This window comes from Baudoinia panamericana (genome assembly GCF_000338955.1).
Source record: "Baudoinia panamericana UAMH 10762 unplaced genomic scaffold BAUCOscaffold_5, whole genome shotgun sequence".
In the NCBI taxonomy this organism is placed as follows: domain Eukaryota; kingdom Fungi; phylum Ascomycota; class Dothideomycetes; order Mycosphaerellales; family Teratosphaeriaceae; genus Baudoinia; species Baudoinia panamericana.
This window is the reverse complement of record NW_006911261.1, coordinates 1,126,577-1,139,676: the sequence shown is the minus strand read 5'-3', so window position 1 is coordinate 1,139,676 and position 13,100 is coordinate 1,126,577. Positions and strand designations below refer to the sequence as shown.

The following is a 13,100-nucleotide window of genomic DNA, read 5'->3' as shown; positions in this document are numbered from 1 at the left end:
GCTACCATCTTGCCTCGCTTTGCCGGCGTTCCGACGAGAGTCTATCCAATGCCATTCGTTGAGATGAGCAAGTTCTTAATCGCTGGGCTGCAGGAAGTCGAAACGGTCAACTTGACCGATGTTTGTGAATTGCCGGTGGTTGTCGTGGGTTCATCTTGTGGGAAGCAGCATAGTAAGATCAGCTGACGGTCCAATTAGCAACCAACAAGATGGAGGAAATAGAAACAGCGGCAGGCCCTCTTCAAGAGGCTGTGGATGAATCCGCTTAAGAGTCCTTGTTCGGAAGCGAGACGTCGGCACAATCACCACCACCACCAGCGCAGAAAAAGCGCAAGCGAGGGGAAACAGCAGGCGACGAGGCGATGACGCGGCAGCTCCACCGGGAGCTCAACAGGCGCAAGAGGCGCAGTGTTTGACCTCCTTATCAGCCTACTGCCGCTTTTGTAAACGAGAGTGCTCATCCTTGATGATGTTGACAGCTTCATCCTCAATCGATGGCCCTGAGGGTTGCCATTTGAGCAACCGCTTCGCTCTTTCTGCTTTACCGCGAGAGTTCCAGCCCCAGCTGACAGCTTCGAAGCCTGCTTGCTGCATTGCTTCGTCTTTTGACAGAGCTCGTTGCTTGAGTTCACCAACGAAGCCGAGCTTTCCTGCTTCAGATGCAATGTGTGTAGCAAGCTCGGTCCAGTAGTGTTCGCCATTCTCGGTGAAGTAGTAGCCTTGTGCACCCCATAGCTCCTTGTCCGGACGGTGTGCGGCAGCTGCTTCGGTCAACAGCAAAAAGAGCTGGCTGAGGTCATGGACGTGTACATTGTTCCAACGAGCCTTGCCTTCGCCGACTACAGGAACATACTTGGTGGTCAGGATCAGCTTGGCCAGTTCGTAGGCCTGCCGGCTTCGGACAGAGACCGGTCCTCGCCCACGGCCTGCAGGTGCACTTAGCACACGCCACGCAGAAACGGCGTTGAGATGGCTTACCATAGATAGTAGGCGGACAGATGATAGCAGTCTTGACTACGTCACCGTGCTTTGTGCCAGTCTCGAGGACAACCTTATCAACATTGCGATGGAAAGCGTTGTCCGGAAGGCTGACAAGCTCATCGATGCCGGTCCAGTCGTTGTACTGTTTCTCCGAGTAAACGCCTAGCTTACCGTCCTGGTCGTCCTTGTACGTCAGAATGCCAGTGCCGCCCGTGTGAAGCCAGAAGCCAGGTCGCTCCTTGCTATGACCTTCGATCATGCCGGCTGCGATGGCCCTGGCGGCACCTTCATGGTCGGAAGCATCGGCTGCATGGAGCACGATGTCTGCTCGGGACGCTTGTTGCCGAAGAAGCTCGGAGTTGTCGAGGTCACCGAGCACAGTACGCACATTGGGATACGCTTTCTTAACGATGTCGGCTTTATCTTGCGTTCGGACCAGAATGGAGTAGTCGTAGTCGGGATGCTTAGCATTGATCACGGAGAGGGCGTCGCCAGCGATGTAGCCAGTCACACCAGTGCTAAGATCATAAGCCGTGCTCTTCGATGCTATATCGTTGATGTACGAACATGAAAACTCTGGGAACCATTTTGCGCTGTTACTGGTAGAGTCCGAGCTTGAGAGCGTCTACGCTGTCGGTAGATTGTGCAGTCGAGAGAAACGTCGAAACGGCATACACGCTGTACAAGACTCTGCGTAGTACATTAGTACGACTGCCCGACTAGGTATGGAATAGAGTTTGTGATGCTCCGCCGAACCGGCTAAAGCTTCTGCCATGGTCAGAAGAACGTACACCAAGCAGTGGCGGATGCGTTGGAGGAGTGTATGGGATGTGGAGCAGTCACACCCGGGTGGACTGACTTGGAATAAAGCATGGCATCCCCCCGGGAGCGACACGCAAGCCTGTGGCTACAACGGAAGGCCAGAAACAGAACCCTTTAATTGCAGGTCGATACAGGAATAGGGGGGCGGAGATGGTTGTTCTACAAGACGGTGCATTGTGGGATCTATTCACCTAACAAGTGGCCGTCCCACCCTCCCGCCTCGCCATCTTCGCCAAACTCTGCACAATGCTGATCGCCATAACGCCGCTCCCAAATGCAATGCACGCCCACGCCGCATACGTCTCCCACGTGCGCCGCTTCGTCAGTTTGACAAAGCATAGCGGCGGCAGGATGTACGCCAGAGCGCACGCGGAGGTGGCGCCCACAAGCTCGAAGACAATGCCAAGGTCGCAGGTGATAAGGGAGAGCGTCATGGCGGAGACGACCAGGCTAGTGGTGAAGATGAGGTGACGGTTTGGGTGAAAGGGCTCGTGGGGGAAGTAGTAGGTGGTCATCACTTCGCGGCAAACGAAGCATTCAAGGGGGAGAGTGGTAAGCATGTTGAGGCCGAAGCAGCTGGTAGAATCCTAGTCAGCAGTGGGAGCAGAAGCACGATTGCTGGAGACTTACAGCCGTGCAATATTGACCATGACATTGTTCGTTGGGAAATTGTTGAGGACATTGCCTTGAGTTTTGTCGCCGAAGGAGAGGTATCCGCCAAGCGCGAGCGCCATGCAAGCCACCATACTTATGCCCGTAGAGTAGTGCGTGACCCTCGCGAAGCGATCCATTGTTGGGGTTTTCAGCGAGCCGTAGATAAGTAAGCTGTTATGATGACAGACGAAAGCGAAGGAGATGACGCCGATGGCTTGGAAGACGCCGTCGTTGATGAGCAAGCTTCCTCTGAGCTGCCCACGCAGATTCGCCGGTTGCATTGGTCCTTGGACAACAATCGTGACAACGATGAGCATCATGGAGGCCAGGGCGAAGGTACTTGCTTTGGCAAGCTGAATTATGTCAGTGTACGAGTTCATGAGTCGGTAACGGTACACGTACCATAGCAATATCCCTATACAGCGAAAGCGGGTATGAAAGACCCAACACGAACAAGACAATGATTGCTCGTCGATCGGTGAGCAGCCAAAGCACCGGCATGTTGTCTAGTGCCGGAAACACCGCAGCAAGTACGTGCGGTATGGTATCCCCTATGATAATGCAGAACGCCACCATCCCTCCAAATCCAAAAGCCCACTGCGCGACGGAAATGGCGATGAGGCCCGACTTGCCGAAACAGTGTTCCATAGTCGCTTGGAACGAGTTGGCGCCGCTGAGTTTGGAATTCGTGACTATCAGTCTGATAGTCCAGTCCACGACAACGGTAAGTACGATCAACAGGGTTATACCAGTGAAAAGACCGGCTTGTTTGAAGGCGTACGGTTGGCCGATGATACCGGCGCCAATTATCGAATTGGCCATGTTCATGAAGGCGCTTTTCAGGCCGCTCTTTGGGCGAGCGGACTCCAGGAGGTCTTCCGGGTCGAAGTCAAAGTCATTCGCAAGGGCTATGCTTGGCGCTTGAATGTCCGTCAGGAGCGGCACTCTCTGGCCTCTCGGTCCGGTATGGTCGTTCAAAGAAGAGTCCTCTGCCATGTAGTCCTCGCCCTCCATCCAGTCATCCTGGCGCATCGTTCCATTCGCCTCCTCTATCATCTCCGGCTCTCGGACCTCGAAACGCACCCTATGCGGTGTCCGTGGTGCCCCATTCTCTCGGTGCTGTGCGAAAGATGACTGTCTTCGTGGCAAGCCTCTCACGGGTTTCGCACCGTGAGCGCTGTCGTCTTCTCCTACCGCAGATTGGTCTCTATGGCTGTCGTTTTCGGCCTCCCCCTGAAGGAGCCCCTCAACTTCCGCTGTGTCCCCCGGTTCTCTCCGCTCCGCCGCACGCGATGTGCCATTGTCTCCGGCCATGACATCGTTGCAATTCACCCAATGTTTGGCGTAGGCATGTGTACCGTTCGCGGAGGGTTCTCTGTTCACATGCAGGCAGGCAACGTAAGCTTATTGTAGGGCTACTTCCTTATTCGGTATAGCGCGCGCAAGGATGTGACATCTTGATGCAGACGACAAGAGGCTGGTGTCGAAACAGCAATTCATGTGCGATGGCAACGATTTAGCGGGCCACTCGGCGTGCGGTGAAGCGGTGTGCAGAGGCGTATATGCGATCTCGCCATAGCATGACCTACCCGCACTGAGACACTCGATGAACGTTTCACCCCTAACTACGTTGGCTGGTTTCGACCACAACGAGGATGTGCGTATGGTAGAGCGATGATAGTCTCGAAGAACGCAGGCCAAATCTTAGATTGGTAGAACCGCAGAAGGAATATTGCCGACATATCGACACCACTAAGGGCCGGCGAGTACCGGATTGGTCGTAGCGAAAATGCCCTGGCTCGAGGACGTCACGCCTGGGGATGCGGCAGAGACATGGCGAACAGCTCTGCAGCGCGCCTTTAGGAGACGCATCAGTGCTGAGCAGCTCGAGTCCCCGCTCATAGAGCTACTGCATAATGACCAACTACCTGGCAGTAAAGTCGCGCAGATACTGTTCGGCTTCCGAGCCAGGACTGGTTATCCGGACGACCCGAATATCTTCCGCTACGCTCGTCTACTGCTTAGGTTGCAGGCATTTGCTCCTGGTGATGTCCTCGTTGCATTGGCTGAGGGAAGTGGTCTGCTGGAGCCGCAGCAAACGAACCAAGCAATCAGCCCCTTCCCGTCATGCGAGGAACGTACTTTCCTGCTCCTTGCGGAGCTGCAAGCCAACACGAATGCCCCGTCATCTTCGCCGGATGATTTACACCACATGGTCTTTGCATTAACAAAGTGGTTACAAACCGTTCACGAGTATGAGCAGAACCAGCAGGTCGAGAGCGCCGGTCTACGTACCATCGATGCACGTACACATACCACGTATGAAGCCCTTGCCACGCTTGTGCTTGCTTTCTTCGGCAGGTCAAGCTTTCACAGTGTGGCAAAGCAAGCTTGGTGGAAGAAGCGACGTGCTTTGGTAGTTCGAGAACTTCAAAGCTTTGACATCCACGTCTTGCAGTGGATGTCGTCCCAACTGAGCGGACGACTGCGAAGCTTGACTGGAGATCCACCTTTCCTAGAGCTCGACAGCGACGGCCATCCTGTACTGACAAAGGAGCAGATGTTGGGGGCTGTTGCGCAGAGTGGCAATGTTGCGGCGGCCAATTCCCGAGCTGGGCTGTTCGTATGGCTGAGCGCCTGCCTTGCGGGCCGGCCGCAGACAGACGACCTTGCCATGCTTGCGTATCTGCAAAATCGCTATCACGCCGACAATCAGACTCTAGTAGTGCAGTTGGTGCATGCGAGCTTCGATATTTTGACCAACGCACTGCTGCAAGGGAAACCTCCTGCAACACGCGAGCTGCTGCGCTCGTTCATCTGCAACAAGGTTCAGACAGTCCTAGCAGTGCTTGCACCCGTCATGGGTCAAGTCGTCCTGGATACATGCCTTCAGACAGCCTTCCTCTCAATCGTAATCGATCCTATACCACCCATCAGTACCGGATCCTCGGAAGCTACAGAGATCTTAAGGCGCACGCGGCTGGAGTTCCTCAGGGCTTGCATTCTGCACGGTGTTGCAACAGAGGGTATTGTAAGCTCAGTCTTGCAAGAGAACCCTCCGAGTCCGCCGAAAGCGGTGAAGTATACCCGAGATAGTCTTCTGGCCCAGTGTACGACAAACATCAATCGCCTTGACAGCCTCACGGGCGAGCTCGGCAACATGCACGGTAACGCCGGGGCTATTGCCAGTTGCGTGGTTCAGCTCATTAACAACCTCTGTGCAAGCAAGGATTCAATGGGTCTCAAGACTGCTTGCAGCATCTTGCTGAAGAGGGTGCAGTACATGGATGTGGTGATGCAATATACTCAGCCGGCAGACTTCCTGTTACCTTTATGCATGGTTTTGAAGGACTGGACGCACGACCAAGACCAGGCGGAATTTTTACCAGCATACGAAGAGTTCGCATCAATCCTGCTGTTTATTCTGGCTGTGGTCCATCGTTACGACCTGACTAGCACCGAGATTGGCATGGCAGACACCGACTTCTTCGGCTTCCAGATGCTGAAGAATGTGCCGAGCAGCACAGCGTTGTCGGAATTGAGTAGCGAGCAAAGTGCGCAGCTCACGAAGTGGCTAGAAGGTCTCTTTCCGGCGGATGAGCAGGATGAGACGGGGGGAATCACGGACGAGGTGATGCGGCAATGTCCGCCCCAAGCCTTCTACATGCTAGTGCCGACACTGTTTGAGCAAAGCATACTGGCGTGTAAAGCTGGCCACCTGTCAATCTCGACCTTCAAGGCCGGGCTGGAGCTGTTACTGGAACCTTTCTTATTGCCGTCTCTTGTTGGTGGGCTCAATTGGCTGGTGAGCCATTCTTGGGAAGACCATGATGATGCAGACGTACTGCTACAAGTGCTGGACAAGCTGCTCAAGCCTTCGAGCAGCTCTACTGAGACGCAAGCCATGCATAGACAGGTGCTGGTTATTGTTGCAAAGCCATTGAAGCAGTCATTGGAACAGCTAGTACGCAAGAGACCAGACAAGTCCGGTGCCAGCAGCATGGCCACTTTCCTCAACGCATACGCCGACTCTAGTATATCGAAGTCAAGCACTCGTACTGAACTGGAGCAGTGGACGTCGCCGCATTCGACAGACATGGGCAGCAGCCTGCGAGCCTGCATCCACAACCTGACCGAGTGGGGCATTAGCGTCACTGCAAATCCACCACCCAGATACGCTGCCAATATGATCAGCGCCGCATGTCAGATACTGGGGGCCTCAGAGGTCTTGCGACTCATGGCGAAGCATTTGAAGGAGACGCCGGGTCCGAATGTTTCGGCTGCTCTTGACGTGTGCACGGCAATGATCTGCGCACCCGCGATCGCTGCCCAGGACCTGCGCGAGCAGCTCACCTTACAAGCCGGGAACACCGATGCTCTGTTGAGGCGCAACTTCGGCGAGGCTACAATGCTAGTCCGGCTGCATAGGTCGGTGGAAGCTCAGCTCGCCGTCCAACAAGTTGAGATGCCTGTCGTACAATCGACGGATCAGATTATGCGGGAGCTTGGTCTGGCCACGGAAGGTGAGGGTGTCACCAACGGGGCGTCGATAGAGGACACGGCACAAGCTCCTATCATGTCTGACGCCGAGATCGCGTCCGCTCTTGGCCCTGAAATGGATTTGGCGAACAGTGCGAGCGGCGATTTGAACAACTACGTAGCGGGTAACGTGATGGGCGAGCCCGAGCAGAACTTGTTCGCCGACTTGGAATTGAATCTGGCACAACAACCCCAACCACCGTTGCAGTCAGAACAGTTCACAAAGCCCCAGGAAGCCGAAATGGCACCTGCGGATCAGATGGGTCAGGAAGATGACATCTTCGCAGATCTCGACATGGGCGCCGACATGACTTTCGACTTCGAGTGAGAAGATAGCGACCTCTGGGTAATAGTATCACCACGAGTTATGTGCCAGTACAGTCGTGCTAGAGTGCTACCGGCAGATCATTGAACTCCCTGCTGACCTGAGCTGAGTGCGGTACCTCGGCATTCGCGGGGTCGTTAACAGCCGTCTGCAAGCGTTCTTGTGCCGCAACAACAACACGACGGACCCCATAATGCCATATCAACTCAAAGGACGGAATGTGCTCGTGACTGGCGGGTCAAGGTGAGCCAATCTCATGAAAAGCCTTCAACTATATTTGGGTATGCGCTCATGTCACGCACAGAGGTCTCGGAGCAGAAGTATGCCGCAAACTCGCCGCCGAAGGCTGCAACATCGCCATCAACTATGCGAACAGCGAAGCACCCGCCCAGGAACTCGCCAAGGAGCTTCAACAAAAGCACAACGTCAAGACCGCCGTGATCAAAGGTGATGCCGGAGTCATGTCCGACTGCGTTCGTTGTGTCCAAGAAACCGTCAGGACTCTCGGCGGCATCGACGGCGTCGTTGGCAATGCGGGATGGACTAAATTCACCAACTTCGCCGACCTAGACGCCATGACTGAATCCGAGTGGGACAAGTGTTGGGCGGTCAACGTCAAAGGCCAGCATGCGCTGCTGAAAGAAGCACTACCCACCTTCAACGAGAACGCGGACGGTGGCTTCTTCATCATCACCTCTTCGATCGCCGCGAAATCGCTGTCCGGGAGCAGTATGGCCTACTCCGTCACCAAAGCCGCCCAGATCCACCTGATGAAATGCATGGCCAAGGTCGCCGGGCCGAAGGCGAGGGTGAATGCTGTGCTGCCCGGCTTGCTGCTGACGGATTGGGGCAATCTGTATGGCGACGATAGGATTAACATGTTGAAGGATGCTGCTGTGCTGAAGCAGGAGACTGAATTGGGTGATTGTGCGGATGCGTATGTGATGTTGGCGAAGAACACGTCGATTACAGGCCAGAATGTACAGGTGGATTCCGGGCTTGCAATACAGCATTTGTAAGTACCGTCACCACGAAACAGCGTGGCTGGCTAGCATGACCCGCCGATGAGGGGATCGGCTTCGAAAGAGAAGTTACCGCTGTACTGTCTCTACATGCCCTTGAAGTCTTCCAACTGGTCACTCCACCACAATCACGGACCACTTTAAGCCCCCCTAATGCGCCATGGGCTCACCGAACGTCGGGGTAGCAGCCTCCTCCTGCGCCTCCACAAACGGCACATCCGGACTCCCCTCCCTCTCCCCCTCATACTTGGCGGCAGGCACCCACAAACTCGTCTGCTCCTCCCCACCCGCACCAACTCCAACCGCCCCATTACCACCCTCCTTATTCTCCTCATCCCCCCTCTCCGTCTCCCTCCCCTCCCTCTCCCTCTCCTTAGCAACCTCCCGCTCAAACATCTCCCTCCGCGCCCTCTCCTCCCTCCCCCTCCGCACCCTCTCCACCTCCTCCACGCCCCCACTCTTCTTCAACCGCCCCTCCTCAACAAAAACCCCCAACTCCCGCGCAAACTCCCGCTCCCCCTGCTTGCGACTCTCCAACTCCCTCCGCCTCGCCCGCTCCGCCCGCTCAATCGCCTCAAGCCGACTCTCGTGGTTCGGCTGCAGCGCACGGACTTCCCCCAGCACGCCCTCGCGCGCTTGTCCCGGATCCGCCGCGCCCGTCGTGCCGCCGCCGCCCGGCGTGGTCGGCAAGGTGCGTGAAGCCGACCTCGAGCCGGAGGAAGCGGGGGGCACACCATTCGTGGTAGGCGCTTGCTGTCCCTGTCCCTGCGCTTGTCCCTGCAAATTCTGCTGCCGCGACGCCCGCTCGACCAGCTCAAAAATGCCGACCCCTTTATCCAAATCATCCTCCAGATCCCGCGCCAACTCCTCCTGCATCGTCAACAAATCCCTCTCCTCGCAGATGACCTGCAACTCGCGCTCCCAGATCTTCGTCCACACCGGCTTCTCCCTCCGCAGGAACTCCTGCAGTTTCTTCAGCTCGCTCGTGACGAGGGAGATTTCCTTCGACACGGACTCGAGTTGGCGCGGGAGCGGGCGGACGCCGCGGGTGACGACGTCCTTGCGCAGGTCTTCGATGGTGTCTTGCAGGTCGTCGACGCGGTTGACGATGGATTCGGAGGTGGTGTGGAGGTGGGTTTTGTGGGTGGAGAGGTAGGCGCGGTCGGTGCTGGATTCGGCTGGAGTTGAACTGGACGTCGGAGGGGTGGGTTGGAGCGTGGTGGACGCTTTGCTTCGGATCGTGGCGATGCTGGTATTCATGTCGGAGACGAAGGAGGTGTACGTCTGTCGCATGATCGCCAGATCCCGTCTCATGGAGCGGACTTCCTCCAATTGCGCCGGACTGCCTTTCCCCATTCCCACCGCCCCACCAACCCCGCCACCCTGCTTGAGACCCGCAGTCGAAGTCGACGTCGAAGTGGCAGGAGATGCCACCGCAGCCGCAGCCGCAGCCGCGACCGCAACCTCCCTCCCCATCTCCCTCTGCCTCTCCCCCAACCCCCTCAACACCCCCCCTTGCTCCTCAACCCTCTCCCCGACCCTCTCAACCACCCTCCTGACCTCCCCCAGCCCTTGCTCAAACACCCGCTTCACCTCCTCCAGCACCTCCACATTCAACACCAGCACACTCCTCTCCCGCACCTCGCCCAGATCCTCGAGTTCATACCGTACCCCACTGACGGGGTCTTGGATGTAGATTTCCGGCAGCTCGCCCTGGCCGGAGGATTGCCAGGCAAAGGCCTCGATGAAGGCGAGTTGCAGGCGGGGGATGGTGAGGTCGAGGCTGCCGTTGGGGAGGGTGTATTTCTTGATCCGCGTGCGGTACTGCAGGAAGAGGGTGAGGGGGATGTTCGGCTGCGGGGACGTATCGACGCCGACGACAGCCCTCCCGTCGCCGTATTGGGATTGAGGCGGGGTTGCATAGCGGGTGGACGGAGGCGCGCGGATGTTGTTCTCACGCACGCTTGGCTCGTCGGAGGCCGGTTTGGCCGTATCGATCTCGTGAACATGCGATTGTGATGGTGCTTGCGGTTGTCGTTCCGGCTGCGGTGTCACTTCCCCCGTGAACACGCCATCAGGCGCAAACGGCTCATCGATAGGTCCGTTGAGTGTCGCGCCGACACTCTCGACTTCGTGCTCGTGGCTGGGAAACGGATAGCCCAGCTTATCCTCCGGCGTCTTGACAGTCGGACTATCCGTCCCCTTTTCCTCCGCAGGACTCTTGCTCGGCAGCAACGCCTCATCCGGCCCCACGACCACACTGTTGGGTTCCTCCGAGATTTTCCGAACCTCATGCTGCGCGCGATGCGGACTCGGCTCGTTATACCCAGGTGTACTGGCTTTGTCCTGCCGTGAGCGGGCCCGGTTGTGCATCCCACTCACCGTGCCTCTGGATCTAACGGCACTCATCCCCTCCTTCGCCTCCCTTCCCCGGTTCGGAGCAGGCGAGTGCTGCGCGGGCGGGATGGCGCTTATACCATTGATACTCGTGCCCAGATGTTTCTGGATCTGATAGGCGGAGAAGCGACGAGAAGCTCTCCGTTCGAGCTCGCCGCCGCGTTGGAGCGCGGTTAGGGCGTCGTTTTGTTTGGGCGGGGGACGGGGAGGAGCTTCTTCTGATTCGGAGTTGGGTTCGGGGCGGGGTGAGGAGGTGTAGGTGGCGTAATTCATGTTGGTGTTGGTGGGGATGGTGTCGGTTTCGGGGTAGGGGGTGATGATGGGCATGTTTGGCATGGTTGTGCTGCTGAGGGAGGAGGAGGAGGAGGTGTCGCGGTCGTGAGCGTAGGTGCTGTTTTGCGGGCTGAAGTTTGGTCGGCGAGGGGAGGATCTGCCTCCGCCGGCTGTGGTGCTCGTTGTTCGGGGTGGGAGATCTGGTTGCTGCTGTGTGGCGAGATCTCCGCTATTTTGTCGCTGCGCAAACGATCGGCTGCCACTGCCGTGTCGGCTCGGGAGGTCTTCCAGCTGCTGCGTGAGATTGCCCTCCGCCGAGGCATTGCTGTTGACGCTCGCTTGTCTGGGAGGCTTTGCTGCGCCATCACTGCCACCTGAAGGTTGTTGCGATGCGGAACTCTTCTGCCTCAGCCGCTGCTGCTTCTTCTTCAGTCCATGCAAGAGGTTGATGATGATGTCCCTGATGCGCGGCAGGAAGCGGTCCAAACTCGCCTGACTGGCCTCCTGACTCAGGGTATCCTCCAAGATGCCCCTCAGCAGATCCGGCACGGGACCCAAGTCGGCCGTGTCCACGCCGATGGCGTTGAAAGCGCGACACGCTATGTTGAACTCATACCCTAGCCGGACATAGACATCGCTGACATCGTTCTCCGTAGCGGCGCCGCGGGACCAGTGGGTCAGCGTTTCGAGGAGTTGCTTGGTGGCGACGAGGAGGTGGGTGACGGACTTTTCGATGGTGGAGAGCTGCTGTTGCGGCTGGGAGAGGCAATCAATCACGCGGTCTACCTCGCGGAGGAGGGAGAGGATGAGATCGTACATTCTGGCGTGCGCGGCCGCTGGAGGAGCGGACGCCGCTGCGCTGGGGGTCTTCGGTGGCCATGATGACCCCTTGCCTTCCTCCTCAACACAGTGACTGAAGCTGCATCAAGCGGAGGGAGTGGTGTCTTTGTCTTCTTCTTCTTCTTCACTGTCCCGCTCAAGCACGTGCGGTTGTTGGATCCATATGCGGCGGAAGGATTACCGGGCCGTGTTGGTTATGCATGGAGGCATTACCCTAATAATTATTGATGAACGAGTGTCATGGAGTGGAAGATGATTGGGAAGCGCACAATGTGACGAGTCGCAAAAGCCCCGAGTCCCTCTTCTGGCCTCCTTTCAATCAATCACGCCCTCTCACACACAGACACACACACACCCACGAGACCAACAGATCGGCACGGGACATCGCCAAGCATCTCACCTCGGCGCGGCAGTGGCCGTGTTGCCGAGCTGTGGCTTGACGTTCCATCGAGCACCTCGTGTGCAGCGGTCACGGTGTCATATAGATGCTTGTGGATTCCAACTACAGTTACCGTCTCCAACGCCTCCCTTCCAAGTCTGACAGATGCATGTCTCAAAGCCGTCACACTCGCCTCTGACTCGCCGCATTATACAGCGGTTTTCTGGGGGACCGACGCGCCGATCGACGCACGCTGCAGGGTTCCCGCTTTCACAGCTGGACCGTGCGTCCGACGTTCCCCAATTGGCGCTGGCGGATGAGGTTGCATGCAAGCTCGCACTTTCCACCTCGTCCACACGACGAGTGAGTGAGCCACCCTTCCCGACCACCACACCTCCACCCACCTCCCCCTCAACCCCCTCCCTTCTCCGCCATCACACTCCCCGCCCACTCACACCCAGCCAGCTGGTACCCTCGTCACGACACGAGGTCGGCTGCTCGCGAGGGCTGGCTTAAGCCTCAGGCTCGTCGGACGAGCTTCGCGGCGTCGATTGTGGTCGTGAGGCCCGGGTGCTCGCCTGCTGCGGCCGCTTGCCCTTACGCCTCACTCCCACCTCACTGTCGCTTCATCCACCCCGCCTCCCACCTCTTTTATCGGGCGTTCGACCCGGCTTCAGTCATGTCGACAGCCACGGTCAATGGCGCGGACGGCGTCAAGTCTCCCGGCCCAGCGAAGCAGCAACAGCCGACGTCAAGAAACACTGGAGCTCCGGGACGGACGGTGGATGGGAATGGTAGGAAGCAGGGCACTTCACCCGGCGTGGGGGCGGATAGGTGAGGCATCCTTTTACACATCACATGCTCTGCT

The 13,100-nt window shown here is 57.4% G+C and overlaps 8 protein-coding genes across 8 annotated transcripts; 4 read left to right on the top strand and 4 right to left on the bottom strand.

The window, feature by feature from the left end:
• Window positions 1-114: 114 nt before the first annotated feature.
• BAUCODRAFT_452817 (uncharacterized protein) lies at window positions 115-1,734 on the bottom strand. The gene is made up of 3 exons (XM_007677639.1): window positions 1,549-1,734; window positions 979-1,499; window positions 115-926 (listed from the first exon to the last, which is right to left on the bottom strand). Exons 1-3 carry the CDS (start codon window positions 1,566-1,568, stop codon window positions 430-432), a joined length of 1,038 nt encoding a protein of 345 aa, XP_007675829.1. The 5' UTR covers window positions 1,569-1,734; the 3' UTR covers window positions 115-429.
• Window positions 1,735-1,848: 114 nt separating this feature from the next.
• Window positions 1,849-3,870, bottom strand: BAUCODRAFT_33171 (uncharacterized protein). Its single transcript, XM_007677075.1, has 3 exons — window positions 2,860-3,870; window positions 2,434-2,810; window positions 1,849-2,379 (listed from the first exon to the last, which is right to left on the bottom strand). Exons 1-3 carry the CDS (start codon window positions 3,769-3,771, stop codon window positions 1,995-1,997), a joined length of 1,674 nt encoding a protein of 557 aa, XP_007675265.1. The 5' UTR covers window positions 3,772-3,870; the 3' UTR covers window positions 1,849-1,994.
• On the bottom strand, window positions 3,862-4,359 carry BAUCODRAFT_121902 (uncharacterized protein; the record flags this gene model as incomplete). Its single annotated transcript, XM_007677638.1, has 2 exons — window positions 3,862-4,139; window positions 4,326-4,359. The coding sequence occupies 2 exons, from the start codon at window positions 4,357-4,359 to the stop codon at window positions 3,862-3,864; spliced, it is 312 nt and encodes a 103-aa protein (XP_007675828.1).
• A 700-nt stretch (window positions 4,360-5,059) lies between these two features.
• BAUCODRAFT_52039 (uncharacterized protein) lies at window positions 5,060-6,919 on the top strand (the record flags this gene model as incomplete). Its single annotated transcript, XM_007677170.1, has 1 exon — window positions 5,060-6,919. A coding segment is annotated over one exon (1,860 nt), but the record flags the coding sequence as incomplete, so codon positions are not given.
• A 500-nt stretch (window positions 6,920-7,419) lies between these two features.
• Window positions 7,420-8,574, top strand: BAUCODRAFT_452831 (uncharacterized protein). The gene is made up of 2 exons (XM_007677637.1): window positions 7,420-7,564; window positions 7,626-8,574. Exons 1-2 carry the CDS (start codon window positions 7,515-7,517, stop codon window positions 8,338-8,340), a joined length of 765 nt encoding a protein of 254 aa, XP_007675827.1. The 5' UTR covers window positions 7,420-7,514; the 3' UTR covers window positions 8,341-8,574.
• A 117-nt stretch (window positions 8,575-8,691) lies between these two features.
• Window positions 8,692-11,860, bottom strand: BAUCODRAFT_53127 (uncharacterized protein; the record flags this gene model as incomplete). The annotated part of the gene is made up of 4 exons (XM_007677179.1): window positions 8,692-9,689; window positions 9,738-10,296; window positions 10,399-11,769; window positions 11,831-11,860. Coding segments are annotated over 4 exons (2,958 nt in total), but the record flags the coding sequence as incomplete, so codon positions are not given.
• Window positions 11,861-11,956: 96 nt separating this feature from the next.
• BAUCODRAFT_452877 (uncharacterized protein) lies at window positions 11,957-12,322 on the top strand. The gene has a single exon (XM_007677636.1). The coding sequence runs from the start codon at window positions 12,081-12,083 to the stop codon at window positions 12,291-12,293; it is 213 nt and encodes a 70-aa protein (XP_007675826.1). The 5' UTR covers window positions 11,957-12,080; the 3' UTR covers window positions 12,294-12,322.
• A 5-nt stretch (window positions 12,323-12,327) lies between these two features.
• BAUCODRAFT_452504 (uncharacterized protein) lies at window positions 12,328-12,942 on the top strand. The gene has a single exon (XM_007677635.1). The coding sequence runs from the start codon at window positions 12,398-12,400 to the stop codon at window positions 12,746-12,748; it is 351 nt and encodes a 116-aa protein (XP_007675825.1). The 5' UTR covers window positions 12,328-12,397; the 3' UTR covers window positions 12,749-12,942.
• Window positions 12,943-13,100: the final 158 nt, after the last annotated feature.

Excerpts from the sequence above, each read along its gene's own strand:
- BAUCODRAFT_452817 (XM_007677639.1), bottom strand. The coding sequence starts at position 1,568 with ATGGTTCCCAGAGTTTTCAT. Across the intron at positions 1,500-1,548 it reads ATGGTTCCCAGAGTTTTCAT|CACTGGTGTGACTGGCTACA; the intron begins GTTCGTACATCA and ends TTATGATCTTAG. Across the intron at positions 927-978 it reads CTGTCCGCCTACTATCTATG|GCCGTGGGCGAGGACCGGTC; the intron begins GTAAGCCATCTC and ends GTGCACCTGCAG.
- BAUCODRAFT_33171 (XM_007677075.1), bottom strand. The coding sequence starts at position 3,771 with ATGGCCGGAGACAATGGCACATCGCGTGCGGCGGAGCGGAGAGAACCG. Across the intron at positions 2,811-2,859 it reads TGTATAGGGATATTGCTATG|CTTGCCAAAGCAAGTACCTT; the intron begins GTACGTGTACCG and ends GACATAATTCAG. Across the intron at positions 2,380-2,433 it reads ATGGTCAATATTGCACGGCT|CTGCTTCGGCCTCAACATGC; the intron begins GTAAGTCTCCAG and ends GGATTCTACCAG.
- BAUCODRAFT_452831 (XM_007677637.1), top strand. The coding sequence starts at position 7,515 with ATGCCATATCAACTCAAAGGACGGAATGTGCTCGTGACTGGCGGGTCA. Across the intron at positions 7,565-7,625 it reads CTCGTGACTGGCGGGTCAAG|AGGTCTCGGAGCAGAAGTAT; the intron begins GTGAGCCAATCT and ends TGTCACGCACAG.
- BAUCODRAFT_452877 (XM_007677636.1), top strand. The coding sequence starts at position 12,081 with ATGAACGAGTGTCATGGAGTGGAAGATGATTGGGAAGCGCACAATGTG.
- BAUCODRAFT_452504 (XM_007677635.1), top strand. The coding sequence starts at position 12,398 with ATGCATGTCTCAAAGCCGTCACACTCGCCTCTGACTCGCCGCATTATA.